We start from the raw sequence: 23,006 nt of genomic DNA, 5'->3' as shown, positions 1-23,006 counted from the left end.
GCTGCACTGACCCGGATTACTAGCCCAGTGACTGTCCCGCTGCACCGACCCGGATTACTAGCCCAGTGACTGTCCCGCTGCACTGACCCGGATTACTAGCCCAGTGACTGTCCCGCTACACCGACCTGGATTACTAGCCCAGTGACTGTCCCGCTGCACCGACCCGGATTACTAGCCCAGTGACTGTCCCGCTACACCCACCCGGATTACTAACTCATTGACTGTCCCGCTACACCCACCCGGATTACTAGCCCAGTGACTGTCCCGCTGCACCGACCTGGATTACTAGCCCAGTGACTGTCCCGCTACACCGACCTGGATTACTAGCCCAGTGACTGTCCCGCTACACCGACCTGGATTACTAGCCCAGTGACTGTCCCGCTACACCGACCTGGATTACTAGCCCAGTGACTGTCCCGCTCCACCGACCTGGATTACTAGCCCAGTGACTGTCCCACTGCACCGACCTGGATTACTAGCCCAGTGACTGTCCCGCTGCACCGACCTGGATTACTAGCCCATTGACTGTCCCGCTGCACCGACCCGGATTACTAGCCCAGTGACTGTCCCACTGCACCGACCTGGATTACTAGCCCAGTGACTGTCCCGCTACACCGACCTGGATTACTAGCCCAGTGACTGTCCCGCTCCACCGACCCGGATTACTAACCCAGCGACTGTCCCGCTACACCGACCTGGATTACTAGCCCAGTGACTGTCCCGCTACACCGACCTGGATTACTAGCCCAGTGACTGTCCCACTCCACTGACCTGGATTACTAGCCCAGTGACTGTCCCGCTACACCGACCTGGATTACTAGCCCAGTGACTGTCCCGCTACACCGACCTGGATTTCTAGCCCAGTGACTGTCCCGCTACACCGACCTGGATTACTAACCCAGTGACTGTCCCGCTGCACCGACCTGGATTACTAGCCCAGTGACTGTCCCGCTACACCGACCTGGATTACTAGCCCAGTGACTGTCCCGCTACACCGACCTGGATTACTAGCCCAGTGACTGTCCCACTACACCAACCTGGATTACTAGCCCAGTGACTGTCCCGCTGCACCGACCCGGATTACTAGCCCAGTGACTGTCCCGCTACACCGACACGGATTACTAGCCCAGTGACTGTCCCGCTACACCGACCTGGATTACTAACTCATTGACTGTCCCGCTACACCCACCCGGATTACTAACCCAGTGACTGTCCCGCTACACCGACCTGGATTACTAGCCCAGTGACTGTCCCGCTACACCGACACGGATTACTAGCCCAGTGACTGTCCCGCTACACCGACCTGGATTACTAACTCATTGACTGTCCCGCTACACCGACCCGGATTACTAACCCAGTGACTGTCCCGCTGCACCGACCCGGATTACTAGCCCAGTGACTGTCCCGCTACACCGACCTGGATTACTAGCCCAGTGACTGTCCCGCTCCACCGACCTGGATTACTAGCCCAGTGACTGTCCCACTGCACCGACCTGGATTACTAGCCCAGTGACTGTCCCGCTGCACCGACCTGGATTACTAGCCCATTGACTGTCCCGCTGCACCGACCCGGATTACTAGCCCAGTGACTGTCCCACTGCACCGACCTGGATTACTAGCCCAGTGACTGTCCCGCTACACCGACCTGAATTACTAGCCCAGTGACTGTCCCGCTCCACCGACCCGGATTACTAGCCCAGTGACTGTCCCGCTCCACCGACCCGGATTACTAACCCAGCGACTGTCCCGCTACACCGACCTGGATTACTAGCCCAGTGACTGTCCCGCTACACCGACCTGGATTACTAGCCCAGTGACTGTCCCACTCCACTGACCTGGATTACTAGCCCAGTGACTGTCCCGCTACACCGACCTGGATTACTAGCCCAGTGACTGTCCCGCTACACCGACCTGGATTTCTAGCCCAGTGACTGTCCCGCTACACCGACCTGGATTACTAACCCAGTGACTGTCCCGCTGCACCGACCTGGATTACTAGCCCAGTGACTGTCCCGCTACACCGACCTGGATTACTAGCCCAGTGACTGTCCCGCTACACCGACCTGGATTACTAGCCCAGTGACTGTCCCACTACACCAACCTGGATTACTAGCCCAGTGACTGTCCCGCTGCACCGACCCGGATTACTAGCCCAGTGACTGTCCCGCTACACCGACACGGATTACTAGCCCAGTGACTGTCCCGCTACACCGACCTGGATTACTAACTCATTGACTGTCCCGCTACACCCACCCGGATTACTAACCCAGTGACTGTCCCGCTACACCGACCTGGATTACTAGCCCAGTGACTGTCCCGCTACACCGACACGGATTACTAGCCCAGTGACTGTCCCGCTACACCGACCTGGATTACTAACTCATTGACTGTCCCGCTACACCGACCCGGATTACTAACCCAGTGACTGTCCCGCTGCACCGACCCGGATTACTAGCCCAGTGACTGTCCCGCTGCACCGACCCGGATTACTAGCCCAGTGACTGTCCCGCTGCACCGACCCGGATTACTAGCCCAGTGACTGTCCCGCTACACCGACCTGGATTACTAGCCCAGTGACTGTCCCGCTGCACCGACCTGGATTACTAACTCATTGACTGTCCCGCTACACCGACCCGGATTACTAACCCAGTGACTGTCCCGCTGCACCGACCTGGATTACTAACTCATTGACTGTCCCGCTACACCGACCCGGATTACTAGCCCAGTGACTGTCCCGCTGCACCATGTCCCTTATTGAAACTGAGGTGCAGGTCAGTCATGGTCTGATTAATGGTCTCCGAGGGCTGAACGGTCCACTCTCCTTTTCCTCTGGCCTCTTGTTGTCCAGAATCCCGCAGCACCCCTCTTAACCACCCTCTGGGGCTGAGGAAATCACTCGCCTCTCCAACCAAAATAACCTGACATTTATATCGCCCCATTCACAGGCCCTGGACAGCTCAATGCGTTTTACAGCTAATGGAGCACTTTCCGCAGTCTCGTCACTGATGTCATGTGGGAAAACCAGTGGGCACAGGAAGATCCCACACGCAGCAATGTGAAAGTCTGTTTGGCAATGTTGGAGTGAGGGATAAATATTGGCCAGGACACCGAGCGGAAATGCCCCGCTCTTGAAAATAATGCCCGAGCAGGTGGATGGTACCTTGACTCACACCCGCTGAGAGATGGCACTTCCAACAGTGTGGCACTCTCTCAACGCTGCACTGCAGTGTCAGCCTTGGGTTTTATACTCGTGCTTTGAAATGGGATTTGAATCTGGAGCCTTGTGATTCAACGGAGCCAAGATTGACCCACAGAGCTGCAAACACATAAACCACCCAGGTGCAAGAAGGCTGCGTGTCCAGCACCCACATCTCCAACAATGCCACCAATGTCCTCAAATTAAACTTTTTTTTAAAAAAGTCTCGTGCCTCTAATCTTGTCCCAATCTCCCTCCCCTTGTCCTCCTTCTCGATTGAACCTTGCTGATGTCCTGAAGATCAGCAGGAAACTGTTCCTCCTACAGTGAATGGTAGAACCTTCAAGTGTATTGAAAGTCAGAGAGATCTAGGAGTACAGGTCCACAGGTCATTGAAAGGGGCAACACAGGTGGAGAAGGTAGTCAAGAAGGCATACGGCATGCTTGCCTTTATTGGCCGGGGCATTGAGTATAAGAATTGGCAAGTCATGTTGCAGCTGTATAGAACCTTAATTAGGCCACACTTGGAGTATAGCGTTCAATTCTGGTCGCCACACTACCAGAAAGATGTGGAGGCTTTAGAGAGGGTGCAGAAGAGATTTACCAGAATGTTGCCTGGTATGGAGGGCATTAGCTATGAGGAGCGGTTGAATAAACTCGGTTTGTTCTCACTGGAACGACGGAGGTCGAGGGGCGACCTGATAGAGGTCTACAAAATTATGAGGGGCATAGACAGAGTGGATAGTCAGAGGCTTTTCCCCAGGGTAGAGGGGTCAATTACTAGGGGGCAAGGTTTAGAGTAGATGTACGAGGCAAGATTTTTACGCAGAGGGTAGTGGGTGCCTGGAACTCGCTGCCGGAGGAGGCGGTGGAAGCAGGGATGATAGTGACATTTAAGGGGCATCTTGACAAATACATGAATAGGATGGGAATAGAGGGATACGGACCCAGGAAGTGTAGAAGATTGTAGTTTAGTCGGGCAGCATGGTCGGCACGGGCTTGGAGGGCCGAAGGGCCTGTTCCTGTGCTGTACATTTCTTTGTTCTTTGTTTGCCTCAAGCCCAGAGATAACGTGCTTTGTTCTTTGTGACGAGCAGCATTGGACAAGTTAATCACGGAGATCTGTGCTGTGCTTATCAAAGTGGTTTCAACTTTATTTGTTTTACCAACAGAATGGAAACATTCAGCAGAGTAGCATCAATCGTAGACATCACAGTCAACAGAAAAGCTCACCCAAGAAAAATACATTTTACATCTGGTTATACCTGATAGAATAAAATGGTACTCGTTACCACCATGCCAGTCCCACTATTACTAGTTATTCATCACTAGCTGCTGAAGTACCTGCTATTCGGTTACTGTTTATTAGTTACTAGTTGCTACTGTCTGTTTACTTTATCACTAATTATTAGGTACTGGCTGATAGAGCAACTGTGACGAGGTAACAGTCATTAATTATCCATCGCTAACATAAATCACTCCGTCACTATTATTATCACTTCTAATTATTGCTATTGTTCCTGTTACTCTATCACTGGTTATACTTGTCACTAGTTGACAGTCACTAATAATCCACCACTTGTTAGCCCATCATTAATCATTAGCTGCTACAGTACCTGTCATTTTCACTGACAGTATTCGACACGGAGTGTCCAGCAACTCCCCTCCCCCACCCGCCTTCAACCAAGAACACGTACAAAGTGACATGTGAAACCATCCCATAATAACAGGGCACTGGTTACCATGTGACCGTGTGCCAATGGGCTGGTTTTAAATCAAAAGGGCAGCACGATAACACAGTGGTTAGCACTGTTGCTTCACAGCTCCAGGGTCCCGGGTTCGATTCCCGGCTTGGGTCACTGTCTGTGCGGAGTCTGCACGTCCTCCCCGTGTCTGCGTGGGTTTCCTCCGGGTGCTCCGGTTTCCTCCCACAGCCCAAAGATGTGCAGGTTAGGTGGATTGGACATTCTGAATTCTCCCTCTGTGACCCGAACAGGCGCCGGAATGTGGCGACTAGGGGCTTTTCACAGTAACTTCATTGCAGTGTTAGTGTAAACCTACTTGTCTCACTAATAAAGATTATTATTATAAAAACCTACTCACTTACACAGTATTATTAGACTATACAGTAACATTATTCCAGACATCACCTTGAATATTCATAAATCCTCACTCTCACACACACAAACATTCACATCTCACACACACCTCACACACACTCACATCTCTCACACACACTCACATCTCTCACACACACACATCTCACACACACACACATCTCACACACACACACACACACACATCTCACACACACACAATCTGTGTTAAGGTGGTGTTCAGGTGGCTGCAGCTTCAGAACACATGACAATGTGTCATACTCAACAGGGTAAGTCACAGACTTAGTTTAAAACACAGACCTTTCCAGAGCCCCATCTGAAAGCAGAAAGAGAGAAAGACTAGGTTAAATAGTGTTAAACATAAGAAATTTGCATCAATACAGACAGAACACCTCCGTACAGGCAGAACACCTCAGTACAGGCAGAATAACCCCTAATACAAACAACATCTCAGTACAGGCAGAACACCTCAGTACAGGCAGAATAACCCCTAATACAAACAGAACACCTCAGTACAGGCAGAATAACCTAATACAGACAGCACATCTCAGTACAGGCAGAACACCTGATCACAGACAGAACATCTCAGTACAGACACAATAACTTCTAATTAATACAGACAACATCTCAGGACAGGCAGAATAACCCCTAATACAGTCAGAACACCTCAGTGTAGGCGGTGTACAGTGAATCCGGCCTCGTACTGTAATTACAGGCTTACATTAATTGCAGATGGTATACATAATTTGCAGGTTGTGTCCGGTAATTATAGACTACCTGGTGTATAGTAGTTACACTTGTGTTGAGTCATTAGGTGGTGTAGGTGTAAATAGGGGGAATTGTTGTCACTTGGAAGCTAACAACTAGAGTGTTGCTTAGAAGGTGTCTGTGAGAGCATAGGACATAAGATTGTAATGCGAGAGCGAGCTGGATTGTAATGTGAGCAAAATGGAGAGTTTGCGCAGATTGCGAATTCCACAGGGAAGGAGATGCTCGATTTAGTTGAATGAATTTGTTTGAAATAAACCAAGTGAATTAATTACATTAAAATAATTAAATATGTTGAGATGTTAGTGCAGATGATTGTCTGCCGTAATAGGAGTTTGTGGAACGCATCACAATTCTGGACAACATCCTCAGTAAGTGTCCACATCTTACCAAATTCAGCAGATAGTTGTTGGGGGCCAAGCAACTGGACATTTTCATACAAGAGGTTCGATGTGAGCCCACTCCTGTTCCCAGTTCTTATCCAGAGTAATCTGAGGTGGTGTCGAATCCTCAGGATCATAGAATCCCCACAGTGCAGAAGGAGGCCATTCGGCCCATTGAGTCTGCACCGGCCCTTGGAAAGAGCAGCCCGCTGATGCTCTATTTCCATGACCACACCTCACCTTTTGGACACTAAGGGGCAATTGACAATCCACCTAACCTGAAAATCTTTGGACTGTGGGAGGAAACCGGAGCACCCGGAGGAATCCCACGCACACACAATAGAACATTACAGCGCAGTACGGGCCCTTCGGCCCTCGATGTTGCGCCGACCTGTGAAACCACTCTAAAGCCCATCTACACTATTCCCTTATCGTCCATATGTCTATCCAATGACCATTTGAATGCCCTTAATGTTGGCGAGTCCACTACTGTTGCAGGCAGTGCATTCCACGCCCTTACTACTCTCTGAGTAAAGAACCTACTTCTGACATCTGTCTTATATCTATCTCCCCTCAATTTAAAGCTATGGCCCCTCGTGCTAGACATCACCATCCGAGGAAAAAGGCTCTCACTGTCCACCCTATCTAATCCTCTGATCATCTTGTATGCCTCAATTAAGTCACCTCTTAACCTTCTTCTCTCTAACGAAAACAGCCTCAAGTCCCTCGGCCTTTCCTCATAAGATCTTCCCTCCATACCAGGCAACATTCTGGTAAATCTCCTCTGCACCCTTTCCAAAGCTTCCATATCCTTCCTATAATGTGGTGACCAGAACTGTACGCAATACTCCAAATTCGGCCGTACCAGAGTTTTGTACAGTGAATTCAGGCGATGTGCTGTGATTACAGGCGATGTATGACAGTGCACAGTGAATTCAGGCGATGTGCTGTGATTACAGGCAATGTATAACAGTGCACAGTGAATTCAGGCGATGTGCTGTGATTACAGCCGGTGTATAACAGTGCACAGTGAATTCAGGCGATGTGCTGTGATTACAGGCAATGTATAACAGTGCACAGTGAATTCAGGCGATGTGCTGTGATTACAGCCGGTGTATAACAGTGCACAGTGAATTCAGGCGATGTGCTGTGATTACAGGCTGTGTATAACAGTGCACAGTGAATTCAGGTGATGTGCTGTGATTACAGGCGGTGTATAACAGTGCACAGTGAATTCAGGCGATGTGCTGTGATTACAGCCGGTGTATAACAGTGCACAGTGAATTCAGGCGATGTGCTGTGATTACAGCTGGTGTATAACAGTGCACAGTGAATTCAGGCGATGTGCTGTGATTACAGGCTGTGTATAACAGTGCACAGTGAATTCAGGTGATGTGCTGTGATTACAGGCGATGTATGACAGTGCACAGTGAATTCAGGCGATGTGCTGTGATTACAGGCAATGTATAACAGTGCACAGTGAATTCAGGCGATGTGCTGTGATTACAGCCGGTGTATAACAGTGCACAGTGAATTCAGGCGATGTGCTGTGATTACAGGCAATGTATAACAGTGCACAGTGAATTCAGGCGATGTGCTGTGATTACAGCCGGTGTATAACAGTGCACAGTGAATTCAGGCGATGTGCTGTGATTACAGGCAATGTATAACAGTGCACAGTGAATTCAGGCGATGTGCTGTGATTACAGCCGGTGTATAACAGTGCACAGTGAATTCAGGCGATGTGCTGTGATTACAGGCTGTGTATAACAGTGCACAGTGAATTCAGGCGATGTGCTGTGATTACAGCCGGTGTATAACAGTGCACAGTGAATTCAGGCGATGTGCTGTGATTACAGCTGGTGTATAACAGTGCACAGTGAATTCAGGCGATGTGCTGTGATTACAGGCTGTGTATAACAGTGCACAGTGAATTCAGGTGATGTGCTGTGATTACAGGCGGTGTATAACAGTGCACAGTGAATTCAGGCGATGTGCTGTGATTACAGGCGGTGTATAACGGTGCACAGTGAATTCAGGCGATGTGCTGTGATTGCAGGCGGTGTATAACAGTGCACAGGGAATACAGGCGGTGAGCCGAGAAGACATGCGACAGAACAAAGTGCTACTATTGGGTGAAACCCAAAGGCTAACGGGTCACCTATTAGCGGGAAAAACCTGAAATGCAGATACAGTTAGGACACAAGCAGACTCACACTGATTCAGGACACAGACAGACTCACACTGATTCAGGACAAAGGCAGACTCACACTGATTCAGGACAAAGGCAGACTCACAGTGATTCAGGACACAGGCAGACTCACAGTGATTCAGGACACAGGCAGACACATACTGATTCAGGGCACAGGCGGACTCACAGTGATTCAAGACACAGGCAGACTCACGCTGATGCAGGACACAGGCAGACTCACACCGATTCAGGACACAGACTCACACTGATTTAGGACACAGGGAGACTCACACTGATTCAGGACACAGGCAGACACACTGATTCAGGACACAGGCAGACGTACAGTGATTCAGGACACAGGCAGACACACGCTGATGCAGGACACAGGCAGACTCACAGAGATTCAGGACACAGGCAGACTCACAGTGATTCAGGACACAGGCAGACACACACTGATGCAGGACACAGGCAGTCTCACACAGGTTCAGGACACAGGCAGACTCACACTGATTCAGGACACAGACAGACTCACACTGATTCAGGACGCAGGCAGACTCACACTGATTCAGGACACAGATAGACTCACACTGATTCAGGACACAGGCAGACTCACACTGATTCGGGACACAGGCAGACTCACACTGATTCAGGACACAGACAGACTCACACTGTTTCAGGACACAGACAGACTCACACTGATGCAGGACACAGGCAGACTCACTGATTCAGGACACAGACTCACACTGATTCGGGACACAGGCAGACTCACACTGATTCAGGACACAGGCAGAATCACACTGATTCAGGACACAGGCAGAATCACACTGATTCAGGACACAGGCAGGCACTCAGTGATTCAGAACACAGATAGACTCACACTGATGCAGGACACAGGCAGACTCACTGATTCAGGACACAGGCAGACTCACACTGATTCAGGACACAGGCAGACTCACACTGATTCAGGACACAGGCAGACACACACTGATGGAGGACACAGGAAGACACACCGATTCGGGACACAGGCAGACACAGTCAGGACACAGATAGATTCACACTGATTCAGGACACAGACAGACTCACACTGATTCAGGACACAGGCAGACTCACACTGATTCGGGACACAGGCAGACTCACACTGATTGAGGACACAGGCAGACACAGTCAGGACACAGGCAGACTCACACTGAATCAGGACACAGGCAGACTTACACTGATTCAGGACACAGACAGACACACTGATTCAGGACCCACACAGACTCACACTGATTCAGGACACAGACAGACACAGTCAGGACACAGACAGACTCACACTGATTCAGGGCACAGACAGACACACACTGATTCAGGACACAGGCAGACTCACACTGATTCAGACACAGACAGACTCACACTGATTCAGGACACAGGCAGACTCACAGTTATTCAGGACACAGGCAGACTCTCACTAGTTCAGGACACAGACAGACTCACAGTGATTCAGGACGCGGGCAGACTCACAGTTATTCAGGACACAGGCAGACTCACACTGATTCAGGACACAGGCAGACTCACAGTTATTCAGGACACAGGCAGACTCGCACTATTTCAGGACGCAGGCAGACTCTCAGTTATTCAGGACACAGGCAGACTCGCACTATTTCAGGACACAGACAGACTCACAGTGATTCAGGACACAGGCAGACACACACTGATTCAGGACAGAGACAGACTCACACTAATTCAGGACACAGACAGACTCACACTGATTAAGGACACAGACAGACACAGTCAGGACACAGACAGACTCACACTGATTCAGGACACAGACAGACTCACACTGATTCAGGACACAGACAGACTCACACTGATTCAGGACACAGGCAGACTCACACTGTTTCAGGACACAGGCAGACTCACACTGTTTCAGGACACAGACAGACTCACAGTGATTCAGGACACAGGCAGACTCACACTGATTCAGGACACAGACAGACTCACACTGTTTCAGGACACAGACAGACTCACACTGATGCAGGACACAGGCAGACTCACTGATTCAGGACACAGATAGACTCACACTGATTCGGGACACAGGCAGACTCACACTGATTCGGGACACAGGCAGAATCACACTGATTCAGGACACAGGCAGGCACTCAGTGATTCAGAACACAGATAGACTCACACAGATGCAGGACACAGGCAGACTCACTGATTCAGGACACAGATAGACTCACACTGATTCAGGACACAGGCAGACTCACACTGATTCAGGACACAGGCAGACACACACTGATGGAGGACACAGGAAGACACACCGATTCGGGACACAGGCAGACACAGTCAGGACACAGATAGATTCACACTGATTCAGGACACAGACAGACTCACACTGATTAAGGACACAGGCAGACTCACACTGATTCGGGACACAGACAGACTCACACTGATTGAGGACACAGGCAGACACAGTCAGGACACAGGCAGACTCACACTGAATCAGGACACAGGCAGACTTACACTGATTCAGGACCCACACAGACTCACACTGATTCAGGACACAGACAGACACAGTCAGGACACAGACAGACTCACACTGATTCAGGACACAGACAGACACCCACTGATTCAGGACACAGGCAGACTCACACTGATTCAGACACAGACAGACTCACACTGATTCAGGACACAGGCAGACTCACAGTTATTCAGGACACAGGCAGACTCGCACTAGTTCAGGACACAGACAGACTCACAGTGATTCAGGACGCGGGCAGACTCACAGTTATTCAGGACACAGGCAGACTCACACTGATTCAGGACACAGGCAGACTCACAGTTATTCAGGACACAGGCAGACTCGCACTATTTCAGGACGCAGGCAGACTCTCAGTTATTCAGGACACAGGCAGACTCACACTGATTCAGGACACAGGCAGACTCACACTGATTCAGACACAGACAGACTCACACTGATTCAGGACACAGGCAGACTCACAGTTATTCAGGACACAGGCAGACTCGCACTAGTTCAGGACACAGACAGACTCACAGTGATTCAGGACGCGGGCAGACTCACAGTTATTCAGGACACAGGCAGACTCACACTGATTCAGGACACAGGCAGACTCACAGTTATTCAGGACACAGGCAGACTCGCACTATTTCAGGACGCAGGCAGACTCTCAGTTATTCAGGACACAGGCAGACTCACACTGATTCAGGACACAGGCAGACTCACAGTTATTCAGGACACAGGCAGACTCGCACTATTTCAGGACACAGACAGACTCACAGTGATTCAGGACACAGGCAGACACACACTGAATCAGGACAGAGACAGACTCACACTAATTCAGGACACAGACAGACTCACACTGATTAAGGACACAGACAGACACAGTCAGGACACAGACAGACTCACACTGATTCAGGACACAGGCAGACTCACACTGATTCAGGACACAGACAGACTCACACTGATTCAGGACACAGGCAGACTCACACTGTTTCAGGACACAGGCAGACTCACACTGTTTCAGGACACAGGCAGACTCTCACTGTTTCAGGACACAGGCAGACTCACACTGATTCAGGACACAGGCAGACTCACACTGTTTCAGGACACAGACAGACTCACACTGATTCAGGACACAGACAGACTCACACTGATTCAGGACACAGGCAGACTCACAGTGATTCAGGACACAGGCAGACTCACACTGATTCAGGACACAGGCAGACTCACACTGTTTCAGGACACAGACAGACTCACACTGATTCAGGACACAGACAGACTCACAATGATTCAGGACACAGGCAGACTCACACTGATTCAGGACACAGGCAGACTCACACTGATTCAGGACACAGACAGACTCACACTGATTCAGGACACAGGCAGACTCACACTGATTCAGGACACAGACAGACTCACACTGTTTCAGGACACAGACAGACTCACACTGATTCAGGACACAGGCAGACGCACAGTTATTCAGGACACAGGCAGACTCACAGTTATTCAGGACACAGGCAGACTCGCACTAGTTCAGGACACAGACAGACTCACAGTGATTCAGGACGCGGGCAGACTCACAGTTATTCAGGACACAGGCAGACTCACACTGATTCAGGACACAGGCAGACTCACAGTTATTCAGGACACAGGCAGACTCGCACTATTTCAGGACGCAGGCATACTCTCAGTTATTCAGGACACAGGCAGACTCACACTGATTCAGGACACAGGCAGACTCACAGTTATTCAGGACACAGGCAGACTCGCACTATTTCAGGACACAGACAGACTCACAGTGATTCAGGACACAGGCAGACACACACTGATTCAGGACAGAGACAGACTCACACTAATTCAGGACACAGACAGACTCACACTGATTAAGGACACAGGCAGACTCACACTGTTTCAGGACACAGACAGACTCACACTGATTCAGGACACAGGCAGACTCACAATGATTCCTCCCACCTTTCTGTGGGCCTCTCCGAAGGCTGTCGGTGAGTTGATACAACTCATCCTTAAATTCTTCATTTGGATTCTGGACTTCCCACATTTCGAACATTGATTGGCAGGCAGCCAACTCCTCCAGGATGAAATCTGCTTCCCAGTCACAGGGTGAGGGCAAGGGTCCGGCACGGGCACCGTGGGGGCTGAAGTGGCTTCCGTTCCCCATTGGGGACAAGCTGAGCTCCATCGAACAGACCGAGGGGTCGGGGCTGATGGAGCTGCGATCTGCCCCATCCCCAGCCCCGACAATGTGAGCATCGAGGCAGAGGCGATTGTCCCGTCGCGGGGGGGTGGGGTCGCCCCAGGGTTGGCCAAGATTATCTTGCTGCAGACACTCGGCCCACTCTGAGGCCACCTGTCTGGGTGGCGCCGCCCCCTGTAGATCAGCCACTTCACCTGGGGTACTGTAGACCGCAAAGCCCTGTGCCAGGCCGCTGATCTGTTCTGCCAGAATGCTGATCTCTGTCCATTCCTTCTCAGTGTATTGAGAAGACATGTGGACGTCACCTGACCCCTCTGGAGTTGACACAAAGTCTGGCACCAAGGGGGCGTCGCCCTGGTCCTGGGACATGGCGAGTTTGTGGTGAGCTGCGTACCCTGACATGGCATTCAGTTCACCGGCAAAATCAAAGCCATCAGCTGGACTCCCGGCACCCTGAGCGAATGGCTTGTACTGGAGTGTGTAGGCAGGGATATGGCCTGGAGTCTCACTGTCTGCTGGACAGGTCCCCAATACAGATGGATCGCTGGACAGGAGAGGGTCTCCGTGCATCAACAATTCGGAGAGACTGGTGAGCTCGACAAAGCTCGTCTCGTTCGCCACGGTGGCGAGCCGCTTTCTCTTTGGGCTGTTGGACGGCGGCGCTGTTTGGGGGTCCCCAGGACCGTGGCCCGGCCAATGGATGGGGACTGGAGGCGGGGCCTTAGATTGTGAGCCATCCCCGGAGGGACAAAACTGGCCAGAACTCTGAGGACTATGGCGGCGGTGAGGACGTATCAGCCGTGAGCGCTGATCAAAGGGGCAGACATCCAGGTGGGGGGGGAAGAGTTTTCGACGAAGGTGAACAGCCTCACATTCACTGCAAAGAGAAGCAAAGAAACAGGAACGTTACAACCTGAGGTACCCTCAATAACGACGCTTAGAGTGTGAACAGTAAAGAAGGCTTTAATAAACTAAGAACTATGTTAGAGCTGAGACGTGTGCTGACTGCTGCACTGCCCACAAGGCGGCCCCTTATATACGGCCCAGAGATGGGCGGAGCCGGAAGCGGAGTTCCCCAGGGTTCCAAGCCCGGTCTTAAAGGGGATATCGCCTGACATGATGACAAGGGTACAGTGTAACAGTAACCGTTCATCACACAACCAGAGAGATTCAGCTCACCACCCAACATCCATCTTCAGTCAGTACAACCCCATCTTTCGAAAGCCAACTGTTATCTCAGACCGCCCCCCCCCCCCCCCCCCATTATTGCCACTGACAGCTCCTTACCTGATCACAAGGTGGCAGCACTCCACTGTGTGTGTCGATCGGTCCAGATGTGCCCTCGTGTACACCCATACCCAGCTGTAGTCTTGGTGCTGAAGGCGAGCCACGATTTCAACACCAGCCGCACCAACATTAGTCACTGCAACAGTTTAAACACGCACATTCTAATTACTCAGTCAATATTCTTCAGTATGCAACATCTGTTGAGAGGACAATTGCCGAGTTTATCCAGTACAGCTACAACACTGAAGACTTGTGCTCCAGAACTTGCCGCACCCCTAGCCACGCTGTTCCAGTACGGCTACAACACTGGCATCTACCCGGCAATGTGGAAAATTGCCCAGGTGTGTCCTGTACACAAGAAACAGGACAAATCCAACCCAGCCAATTACCGCCCGATCAGTCTCCTCTCCATCATCAGCACAGTGACGGGAGGAGTCATCAACAGAGCTATCCAGCGGCACTTACTCAGCAATAACCTGCTCACGGACGCTCGGTTTGGGTTCCGCCAGGGTCACTCAGCTCCTGACCTCATTACAGCCTTGGTTCAAACATGGACAAGAGAGCTGAATGCCAGAGGTGGGGTGAGAGTGACTGCCCTCGACATCAAGGCAGCATCTGACCGAGTGTGGCATCACGGAGCCCGAGCTAAACTGGAGCCAATGGGAATCAGGGGGAAAACTCTCCGCTGGTTGGGGTCAGACCCGGCACAAAGGAAGATGGTTGTGGTGGTTGGAGGTCAATCATCTCAGCTCCAGGACATCACTGCGGGGGTTCCACAGGGTCGTGTCCTCGGCCCAACCATCTTCAGCTGCTTCATCAATGACCTCCCTTCCATCATGAGGTCAGAAGTGGGGATGTTTGCGGGTGACTGCACAATGTTCAGCACCATTCGCCACTCCTCAGATAGTGAAGCAGTCCCTGTCCAAATGCAGCAAGACCTGGACAATATCCAGGCTCGGGGCTGACAAGGGGCAAGTTACATCCACGCCACACAAGTGCCCGGCAATGACCATCTCCAATAAGAGAGGATCTAACCACCGCCCCTTGACATTCAATAGCATTACCATCGCTGAATCCCCACAATCAACATCCTGGGGGTTACCATTGATCAGAAACTGAACTGGACCCAGCCACATTAATACTGTGGCTACAAGATGAGGTCAGCGTTCCCGCAATTTTTATTGCAGTTTCCCGCAACTTCGAAATTAACCAAGATTCAGATTCCATCAACAAAAGCAACTGGGAAGCTCATACCCCAGAGAGCCAGGGTCTGTGTGGAACTGTACCCCAGTGAGAGTCAGTGTGTGTGTAACTGTATCCCAGTGAGAGTCAGTGTGTGTGGAACTGTATCCCAGTGAGAGTCAGTGTGTGTGGAACTGTACCCCAGTGAGAGTCAGTGTGTGTGGAACTGTACCCCAGTGAGAGTCAGTGTGTGTGGAACTGTATCCCAGTGAGAGTCAGTGTGTGTGGAACTGTACCCCAGTGAGAGTCAGTGTGTGTGTAACTGTATCCCAGTGAGAGTCAGTGTGTGTGTAACTGTACCCCAGTGAGAGTCAGTGTGTGTGTAACTGTACCCCAGTGAGAGTCAGTGTGTGTGGAACTGTACCCCAGTGAGAGTCAGTGTGTGTGGAACTGTATCCCAGTGAGAGTCAGTGTTTGTGTAACTGTATCCCAGTGAGAGTCAGTGTGTGTGGGACTGTACCCCAGTGAGAGTCAGTGTGTGTGGGACTGTACCCCAGTGAGAGTCAGTGTGTGTGGAACTGTATCCTAGTAAGAGTCAGGTGTGTGGAACTGTACCCCAGTGAGAGTCAGTGTGTGTGTAACTGTACCCCAGTGAGAGTCAGTGTGTGTGGAACTGTACCCCAGTGAGAGTCAGTGTGTGTGGAACTGTATCCCAGTGAGAGTCAGTGTGTGTGGAACTGTATCCCAATGAGAGTCAGTGTGTGTGGAACTGTACCCCAGTGAGAGTTAGTGTGTGTGGAACTGTACCCCAGTGAGAGTCAGTGTGTGTGGAACTGTACCCCAGTGAGAGTCAGTGTGTGTGGAACTGTACCCCAGTGAGAGTCAGTGTGTGTGGAACTGTACCCCAGTGAGAGTCAGTGTGTGTGGAACTGTACCCCAGTGAGAGTCAGTGTGTGTGGAACTGTACCCCAGTGAGAGTCAGTGTGTGTGGAACTGTATCCCAGTGAGAGTCAGTGTGTGTGGAACTGTATCTCAGTGAGAGTCCGTGTGTGTGGAACTGTATCCCAGTGAAAGTCAGTGTGTGTGCAACTGTACCCCAGTGAGAGTCAGTGTGTGTGGAACTGTATCCCAGTGAGAGTCAGTGTGTGTGGAACTGTACCCCAGTGAGAGTCAGTGTGTGTGGAATTGTACCCCAGTGAGAGTCAGTGTGTGTGGAACTGTATCCCAGTGAGAGTCAGTGTGTGTGGAACTGTATTCCAGTGAGAGTCAGTGTGTGTGGAACTGTACCCCAGTGAGAGTCAGTGTGTGTGGAACTGTATCCCAGTGAGAGTCAGTGTGTGTGGAACTGTATCCCCAGTGAGAGTCAGAGTGTGTGGAACTGTAACCCAGTGAGAATCAGTGTGTGTGGAACTGTATCCCAGTGAGAGTCAGTGTGTGTCGAACTGTCTCCCAGTGAGAGTCAGTGTGTGTGGAACTCTATCCCCAGTGAGAGTCAGTGTGTGTGGAACTGTACCCCAGTGAGAGTCAGTGTGTGTGGAACTGTACCCCAGTGAGAATCAGTGTGTGTCGAACTGTATCCCAGTGAGAGTCAGTGTGTGTGGAACTGTATCCCAGTGAGAGTCAGTGTGTGTGGAACTGTATCCCCAGTGAGAGTCAGAGTGTGTGGAACTGTAACCCAGTGAGAATCAGTGTGTGTGGAACTGTATCCCAGTGAGAGTCAGTGTGTGTCGAACTGTCTCCCAGTGAGAGTCAGTGTGTGTGGAACTGTATTCCCAGTGAGAGTCAGTGTGTGTGGAACTGTACCCCAGTGAGAGTCAGTGTGTGTGGAACTGTACCCCAGTGAGAATCAGTGTGTGTCGAACTGTATCCCAGTGAGAGTCAGTGTGTGGGGAACTGTACCCCAGTGAGAATCAGTGTGTGTGGAACTGTATCCCAGTGAGAGTCAGTGTGTGTGGAACTGTCTCCCAGTGAGAGTCAGTGTGTGTGGAACTATATCCCCAGTGAGAGTCAGTGTGTGTGGAACTGTACCCCAGTGAGTGTCAGTGTGTGTGGAACTGTACCCCAGTGAGAGTCAGTGTGTGTGGAACTGTAGCCCAGTGAGAGTCAGTGTGTGTGGAACTGTATCCCAGTGAGAGTCAGTGTGTGTGGAACTGTACCCCAGTGAGAGTCAGTGTGTGTGGAACTGTAACCCAGTGAGAGTCAGTGTGTGTGGAACTGTATCCCAGTGAGAGCCAGTGTTTGTGGAACTGTATCCCAGTGAGAGTCAGTGTGTGTGGAACTGTGTCCCAGTGAGAGTTAGTGTGTGTGGAACTGTAACCCAGTGAGAGTTAGTGTGGGTGGAACTGTACCCCAGTGAGAGTCAGTGTGTGTGGAACTGTATCTCAGTGAGAGTCAGTGTGTGTGGAACTGTACCCCAGTGAGAGTCAGAGTGTGTGGAACTGTATCCCAGTGAGAGACAGTGTGTGTGGAACTGTATCCCAGTGAGAGGCAGTGTGTGTGGAACTGTATCCCAGTGAGACTCAGTGTGTGTGGAACTGTATCCCAGTGAGAGTCAGGGTCTGTGTGGAACTGTATCCCAGTGGAAGTCAGTGTGTGTCGAACTGTATCCCAGTGAGAGTCAGTGTGTGTGGAACTGTACCCCAGTGAGAGTCAGTGTGTGTGGAACTGTACCCCAGTGAGAGTCAGTGTGTGTGGAACTGTACCCCAGTGAGAGTCAGTGTGTGTGGAACTGTATCCCAGTGAGAGTCAGTGTGTGTGGAACTGTACCCCAGTGAGAGTCAGTGTGTGTGGAACTGAACCCCAGTGAGAGTCAGTGTGTGTGGAACTGTATCTCAGTGAGAGTCAGTGTGTGGAACTGTACCCCAGTGAGAGTCAGTGTGTGTGGAACTGTATCCCAGTGAGAGTCAGTGTGTGTGGAACTGTACCCCAGTGAGAGTCAGTGTGTGTGGAACTGTATCCCAGTGAGAGTCAGTGTGTGTGTAACTGTACCCCAGTGAGAGCCAGTGTGTGTGGAACTGTACCCCAGTGAGAGTCAGGGTCTGTGTGGAACTGTATCCCAGTGAGAGTCAGTGTGTGTGGAACTGTATCCCAGTGAGAGTCAGTGTGTGTGGAAATGTATCCCAGTGAGAGTCAGTGTGTGTGGAACTGTATCCCAGTGAGAGTCAGTGTGTGTGGAACTGTGTCCCAGTGAGAGTCAGTGTGTGTGGAACTGTACCCCAGTGAGAGTCAGTGTGTGTGGAACTGTATACCAGTGAGAGTCAGTGTGTGTGGAACTGTATCCCAGTGAGAGTCAGTGTGTGTGGAACTGTACCCCAGTGAGAGTCAGTGTGTGTGGAACTGTACACCAGTGAGCGCCAGTGTGTGTGGAACTGCATCCCAGTGAGAGTCAGTGTGTGTGGAACTGTACCCCAGTGAGAGTCAGTGTGTGTGGAACTGTACCCCAGTGAGAGTCAGTGTGTGTGGAACTGTATCCCAGTGAGAGTCAGTGTGTGTGGAACTGTCTCCCAGTGAGAGTCCGTGTGTGAGGGACTGTACCCCAGTGAGAGTCCGTGTGTGTGGAACTGTATCCCAGTGAGAGTCTGTGTGCGTGGGACTGTATCCCAGTGAGAGTCAGTGTGTGTGGAACTGTACCCCAGTGAGAGTCAGTGTGTGTGGAACTGTACCCCAGTGAGAGTCAGTGTGTGTGGAACTGTATCCCAGTGAGAGTCAGTGTGTGTGGAACTGTCCCCCAGTGAGAGTCAGTGTGTGTGGAACTGTAACCCAGTGAGAGTCAGTGTGTGTGGAACTGTACCCCAGTGAGAGTCAGTGTGTGTGGAACTGTATCCCAGTGAGAGTCAGTGTGTGTGGAACTGTACCCCAGTGAGAGTCAGTGTGTGTGGAACTGTACCCCAGTGAGAGTCAGTGTGTGTGGAACTGTACCCCAGTGAGAGTCAGTGTGTGTGGAACTGTACCCCAGTGAGAGTCAGTGTGTGTGGAACTGTACCCCAGTGAGAGTCAGTGTGTGTGGACATGTACCCCAGTGAGAGTCAGTGTGTGTTGAACTGTATCCCAGTGAGAGTCAGTGTGTGTGGAACTGTATCCCAGTGAGAGTCAGTGTGTGTGGAACTGTATCCCAGTGAGAGTCAGTGTGTGTGGAACTGTACCCCAGTGAGAGTCAGTGTGTGTGGAACTGTACCCCAGTGAGAGTCAGTGTGTGTGGAACTGTACCCCAGAGAGTCAGGGTCTGTGTGGAACTGTATCCCAGTGAGAGTCAGTGTGTGTGGAACTGTACCCCAGAGAGTCAGGGTCTGTGTGGAACTGTATCCCAGTGAGAGTCAGTGTGTGTGGAACTGTACCCCAGTGAGAGTCAGTGTGTCTGGAACTGTACCCCAGTGAGAGTCAGTGTGTGTGGAACTGTACCCCAGTGAGAGTCAGTGTGTGTGGAACTGTACCCCAGAGAGTCAGGGTCTGTGTGGAACTGTATCCCAGAGAGTCAGTGTGTGTGGAACTGTACCCCAGAGAGTCAGGGTCTGTGTGGAACTGTATCCCAGTGAGAGTCAGTGTGTGTGGAACTGTATCCCAGTGAGAGTCAGTGTGTGTGGAACTGTACCCCAGTGAGAGTCAGTGTGTGTGGAACTGTATCCCAGTGAGAGGCAGTGTGTGTGGAACTGTATCCCAGTGAGAGTCAGTGTGTGTGGAACTGTATCCCAGTGAGAGTCAGTGTGTGTGGAACTGTATCCCAGGGAGAGTCAGTGTGTGTGGAACTGTACCCCAGTGAGAGTCAGTGTGTGTGGAAATGTACCCCAGTGAGAGTCAGTGTGTGTGGAACTGTATCCCAGGGAGAGTCAGTGTGTGTGGAACTGTATCCCAGTGAGAGTCAGTGTGTGTGGAACTGTAGCCCTGTGAGAGTCAGTGCGTGTGGAACTGTACCCCAGTGAGAGTCAGTGTGTGTGGAACTGTATCCCAGTGAGAGTCAGTGTGTGTGGAACTGTATCCCAGTGAGAGTCAGTGTGTGTGGAACTGTACCCCTGTGAGAGTCAGTGTGTGTGGAACTGTACAACAGTGAATGTCTGTGTGTGTGGAACTGTATCCCAGTGAGAGTCAGTGAGTGTGGAACTGTACCCCAGTGAGAGTCAGTGTGTGTGGAACTGTATCCCAGTGAGAGTCAGTGTGTGTGGAACTGTACCCCAGTGAGAGTCAGTGTGTGTGGAACTGTCCCCCAGTGAGAGGCAGTTTGTGTGGAACTGTATTCCAGTGAGAGTCAGTGTGTGTGGAACTGTACCCCACTGAGAGTCAGTGTGTGTGGAACTGTATCCCAGTGAGAATCAGTGTGTGTGGAACTGTACCCCAGTGAGAGTCAGTGTATGTGGAACTGTAGCCCAGTGAGAGTCAGTGTGTGTGGAACTGTATCCCAGTGAGAGTCAGTGTGTGTGGAACTGTATCCCAGTGAGAGTCAGTGTGTGTGGAACTGTACCCCAGTGAGAGTCAGTGTATGTGGAACTGTAGCCCAGTGAGAGTCAGTGTGTGTGGAACTGTATCCCAGTGAGAGTCAGTGTGTGTGGAACTGTATCCCAGTGAGAGTCAGTGTGTGTTGAACTGTACCCCAGTGAGAATCAGTGTGTGTGGAACTGTAACCCAGTGAGAGTCAGTGTGTGTGGAACTGTATCCCAGTGAGAGTCAGTGTGTGTGGAACTGTGTCCCAGTGAGAGTTAGTGTGTGTGGAACTGTGTCCCAGTGAGAGTCAGTGTGTGTGGAACTGTATCCCAGTGAGAGTCAGTGTGTGTGGAACTGTATCCCAGTGAGAGTCAGTGTGTGTGGAACTGTAACCCAGTGAGAGTCAGTGTGGGTGGAACTGTATCCCAGTGAGAGTCAGTGTGTGTGGAACTGTATCTCAGTGAGAGTCAGTGTGTGTGGAACTGTACCCCAGTGAGAGTCAGTGTGTGTGGAACTGTATCCCAGTGAGAGTCAGTGTGTGTGGAACTGTATCTCAGTGAGAGTCAGTGTGTGTGGAACTGTATCCCAGTGAGACTCAGTGTGTGTGGAACAGTATCCCAGTGAGAGTCAGGGTCTGTGTGGAACTGTATCCCAGTGAGAGTCAGTGTGTGTGGAACTGTATCCCAGTGAGAGTCAGTGTGTGTGGAACTGTACCCCAGTGAGAGTCAGTGTGTGTGGAACTGTATCCCAGTGAGAGTCAGTGTGTGTGGAACTGTATCCCAGTGAGAGTCAGTGTGTGTGGAACTGTACCCCAGTGAGAGTCAGTGTGTGTGGAACTGTACCCCAGTGAGAGTCAGTGTGTGTGGAACTGTATCCCAGTGAGAGTCAGTGTGTGTGGAACTGTACCCCAGTGAGAGTCAGTGTGTGTGGAACTGTACCCCAGTGAGAGTCAGTGTGTGTGGAACTGTATCCCAGTGAGAGTCTGTGTGTGTGGAACTGTATCCCAGTGAGAGTCAGTGTGTGTGGAACTGTATCCCAGTGAGAGTCAGTGTGTGTGTGGAACTGTATCCCAGTGAGAGTCAGTGTGTGTGGAACTGTACCCCAGTGAGAGTCAGTGTGCGTGGAACTGTATCCCAGTGAGAGTCTGTGTGCGTGGGACTGTCCCCCAGTGAGAGTCAGTGTGTGTGGGACTGTATCCCAGTGAGAGTCAGTGTGTGTGGAACTGTATCCCAGTGAGAGTCAGTGTGTGTGGATCTGTACCCCAGTGAGAGTCAGTGTGTGGGGAACTGTACCCCAGTGAGAGTCAGTGTGTGTGGAACTGTACCCCAGTGAGAGTCAGTGTGTGGAACTGTATCCCAGTGAGGGTCAGTGTGTGTGGAACTGTATCCCAGTGAGAGTCAGTGTGTGTGGAAATGTATCCCAGTGAGAGTCAGTGTGTGTGGAACTGTATCCCAGTGAGAGTCAATTTGTGTGGAACTGTATCCCAGTGAGAGTCAGTGTGTGTGGAACTGTATCCCAGTGAGAGTCAGTGTGTGTGGAAATGTATCCCAGTGAGAGTCAGTGTGTGTGGAACTGTATCCCAGTGAGAGTCAGTGTGTGTGGAACTGTGTCCCAGTGAGAGTCAGTGTGTGTGGAACTGTATCCCAGTGAGAGTCAGTGTGTGTGGAACTGTATCCCAGTGAGAGTCAGTGTGTGTGTGGAACTGTATCCCAGTGAGAGTCCGTGTGCGTGGGACTGTCCCCCAGTGAGAGTCAG

The 23,006-nt window shown here is 51.1% G+C and overlaps 1 protein-coding gene across 1 annotated transcript in view; it reads right to left on the bottom strand.

Annotated features, from left to right (window-relative positions):
- Positions 1–4,368: 4,368 nt before the first annotated feature.
- Positions 4,369–23,006, bottom strand: part of LOC140406112 (neuronal PAS domain-containing protein 4-like) — a 50,666-nt gene continuing 32,028 nt past the window's right edge. Inside the window, exons 5-7 of the mRNA XM_072494266.1 lie at positions 14,658–14,793; positions 13,130–14,247; positions 4,369–5,629 (exon numbers count right to left, since the gene is read on the bottom strand). Coding sequence (XP_072350367.1) covers positions 5,601–5,629; positions 13,130–14,247; positions 14,658–14,793 — 1,283 coding nt within the window. The 3' untranslated portion in view covers positions 4,369–5,600. The remainder of the gene's footprint in view (positions 5,630–13,129; positions 14,248–14,657; positions 14,794–23,006) is intronic.

This window comes from Scyliorhinus torazame, unplaced genomic scaffold (genome assembly GCF_047496885.1).
Source record: "Scyliorhinus torazame isolate Kashiwa2021f unplaced genomic scaffold, sScyTor2.1 scaffold_252, whole genome shotgun sequence".
In the NCBI taxonomy this organism is placed as follows: domain Eukaryota; kingdom Metazoa; phylum Chordata; class Chondrichthyes; order Carcharhiniformes; family Scyliorhinidae; genus Scyliorhinus; species Scyliorhinus torazame.
The sequence above is the reverse complement of the archived record's forward strand: the minus strand, read 5'-3'. Positions and strand labels throughout refer to the sequence as shown.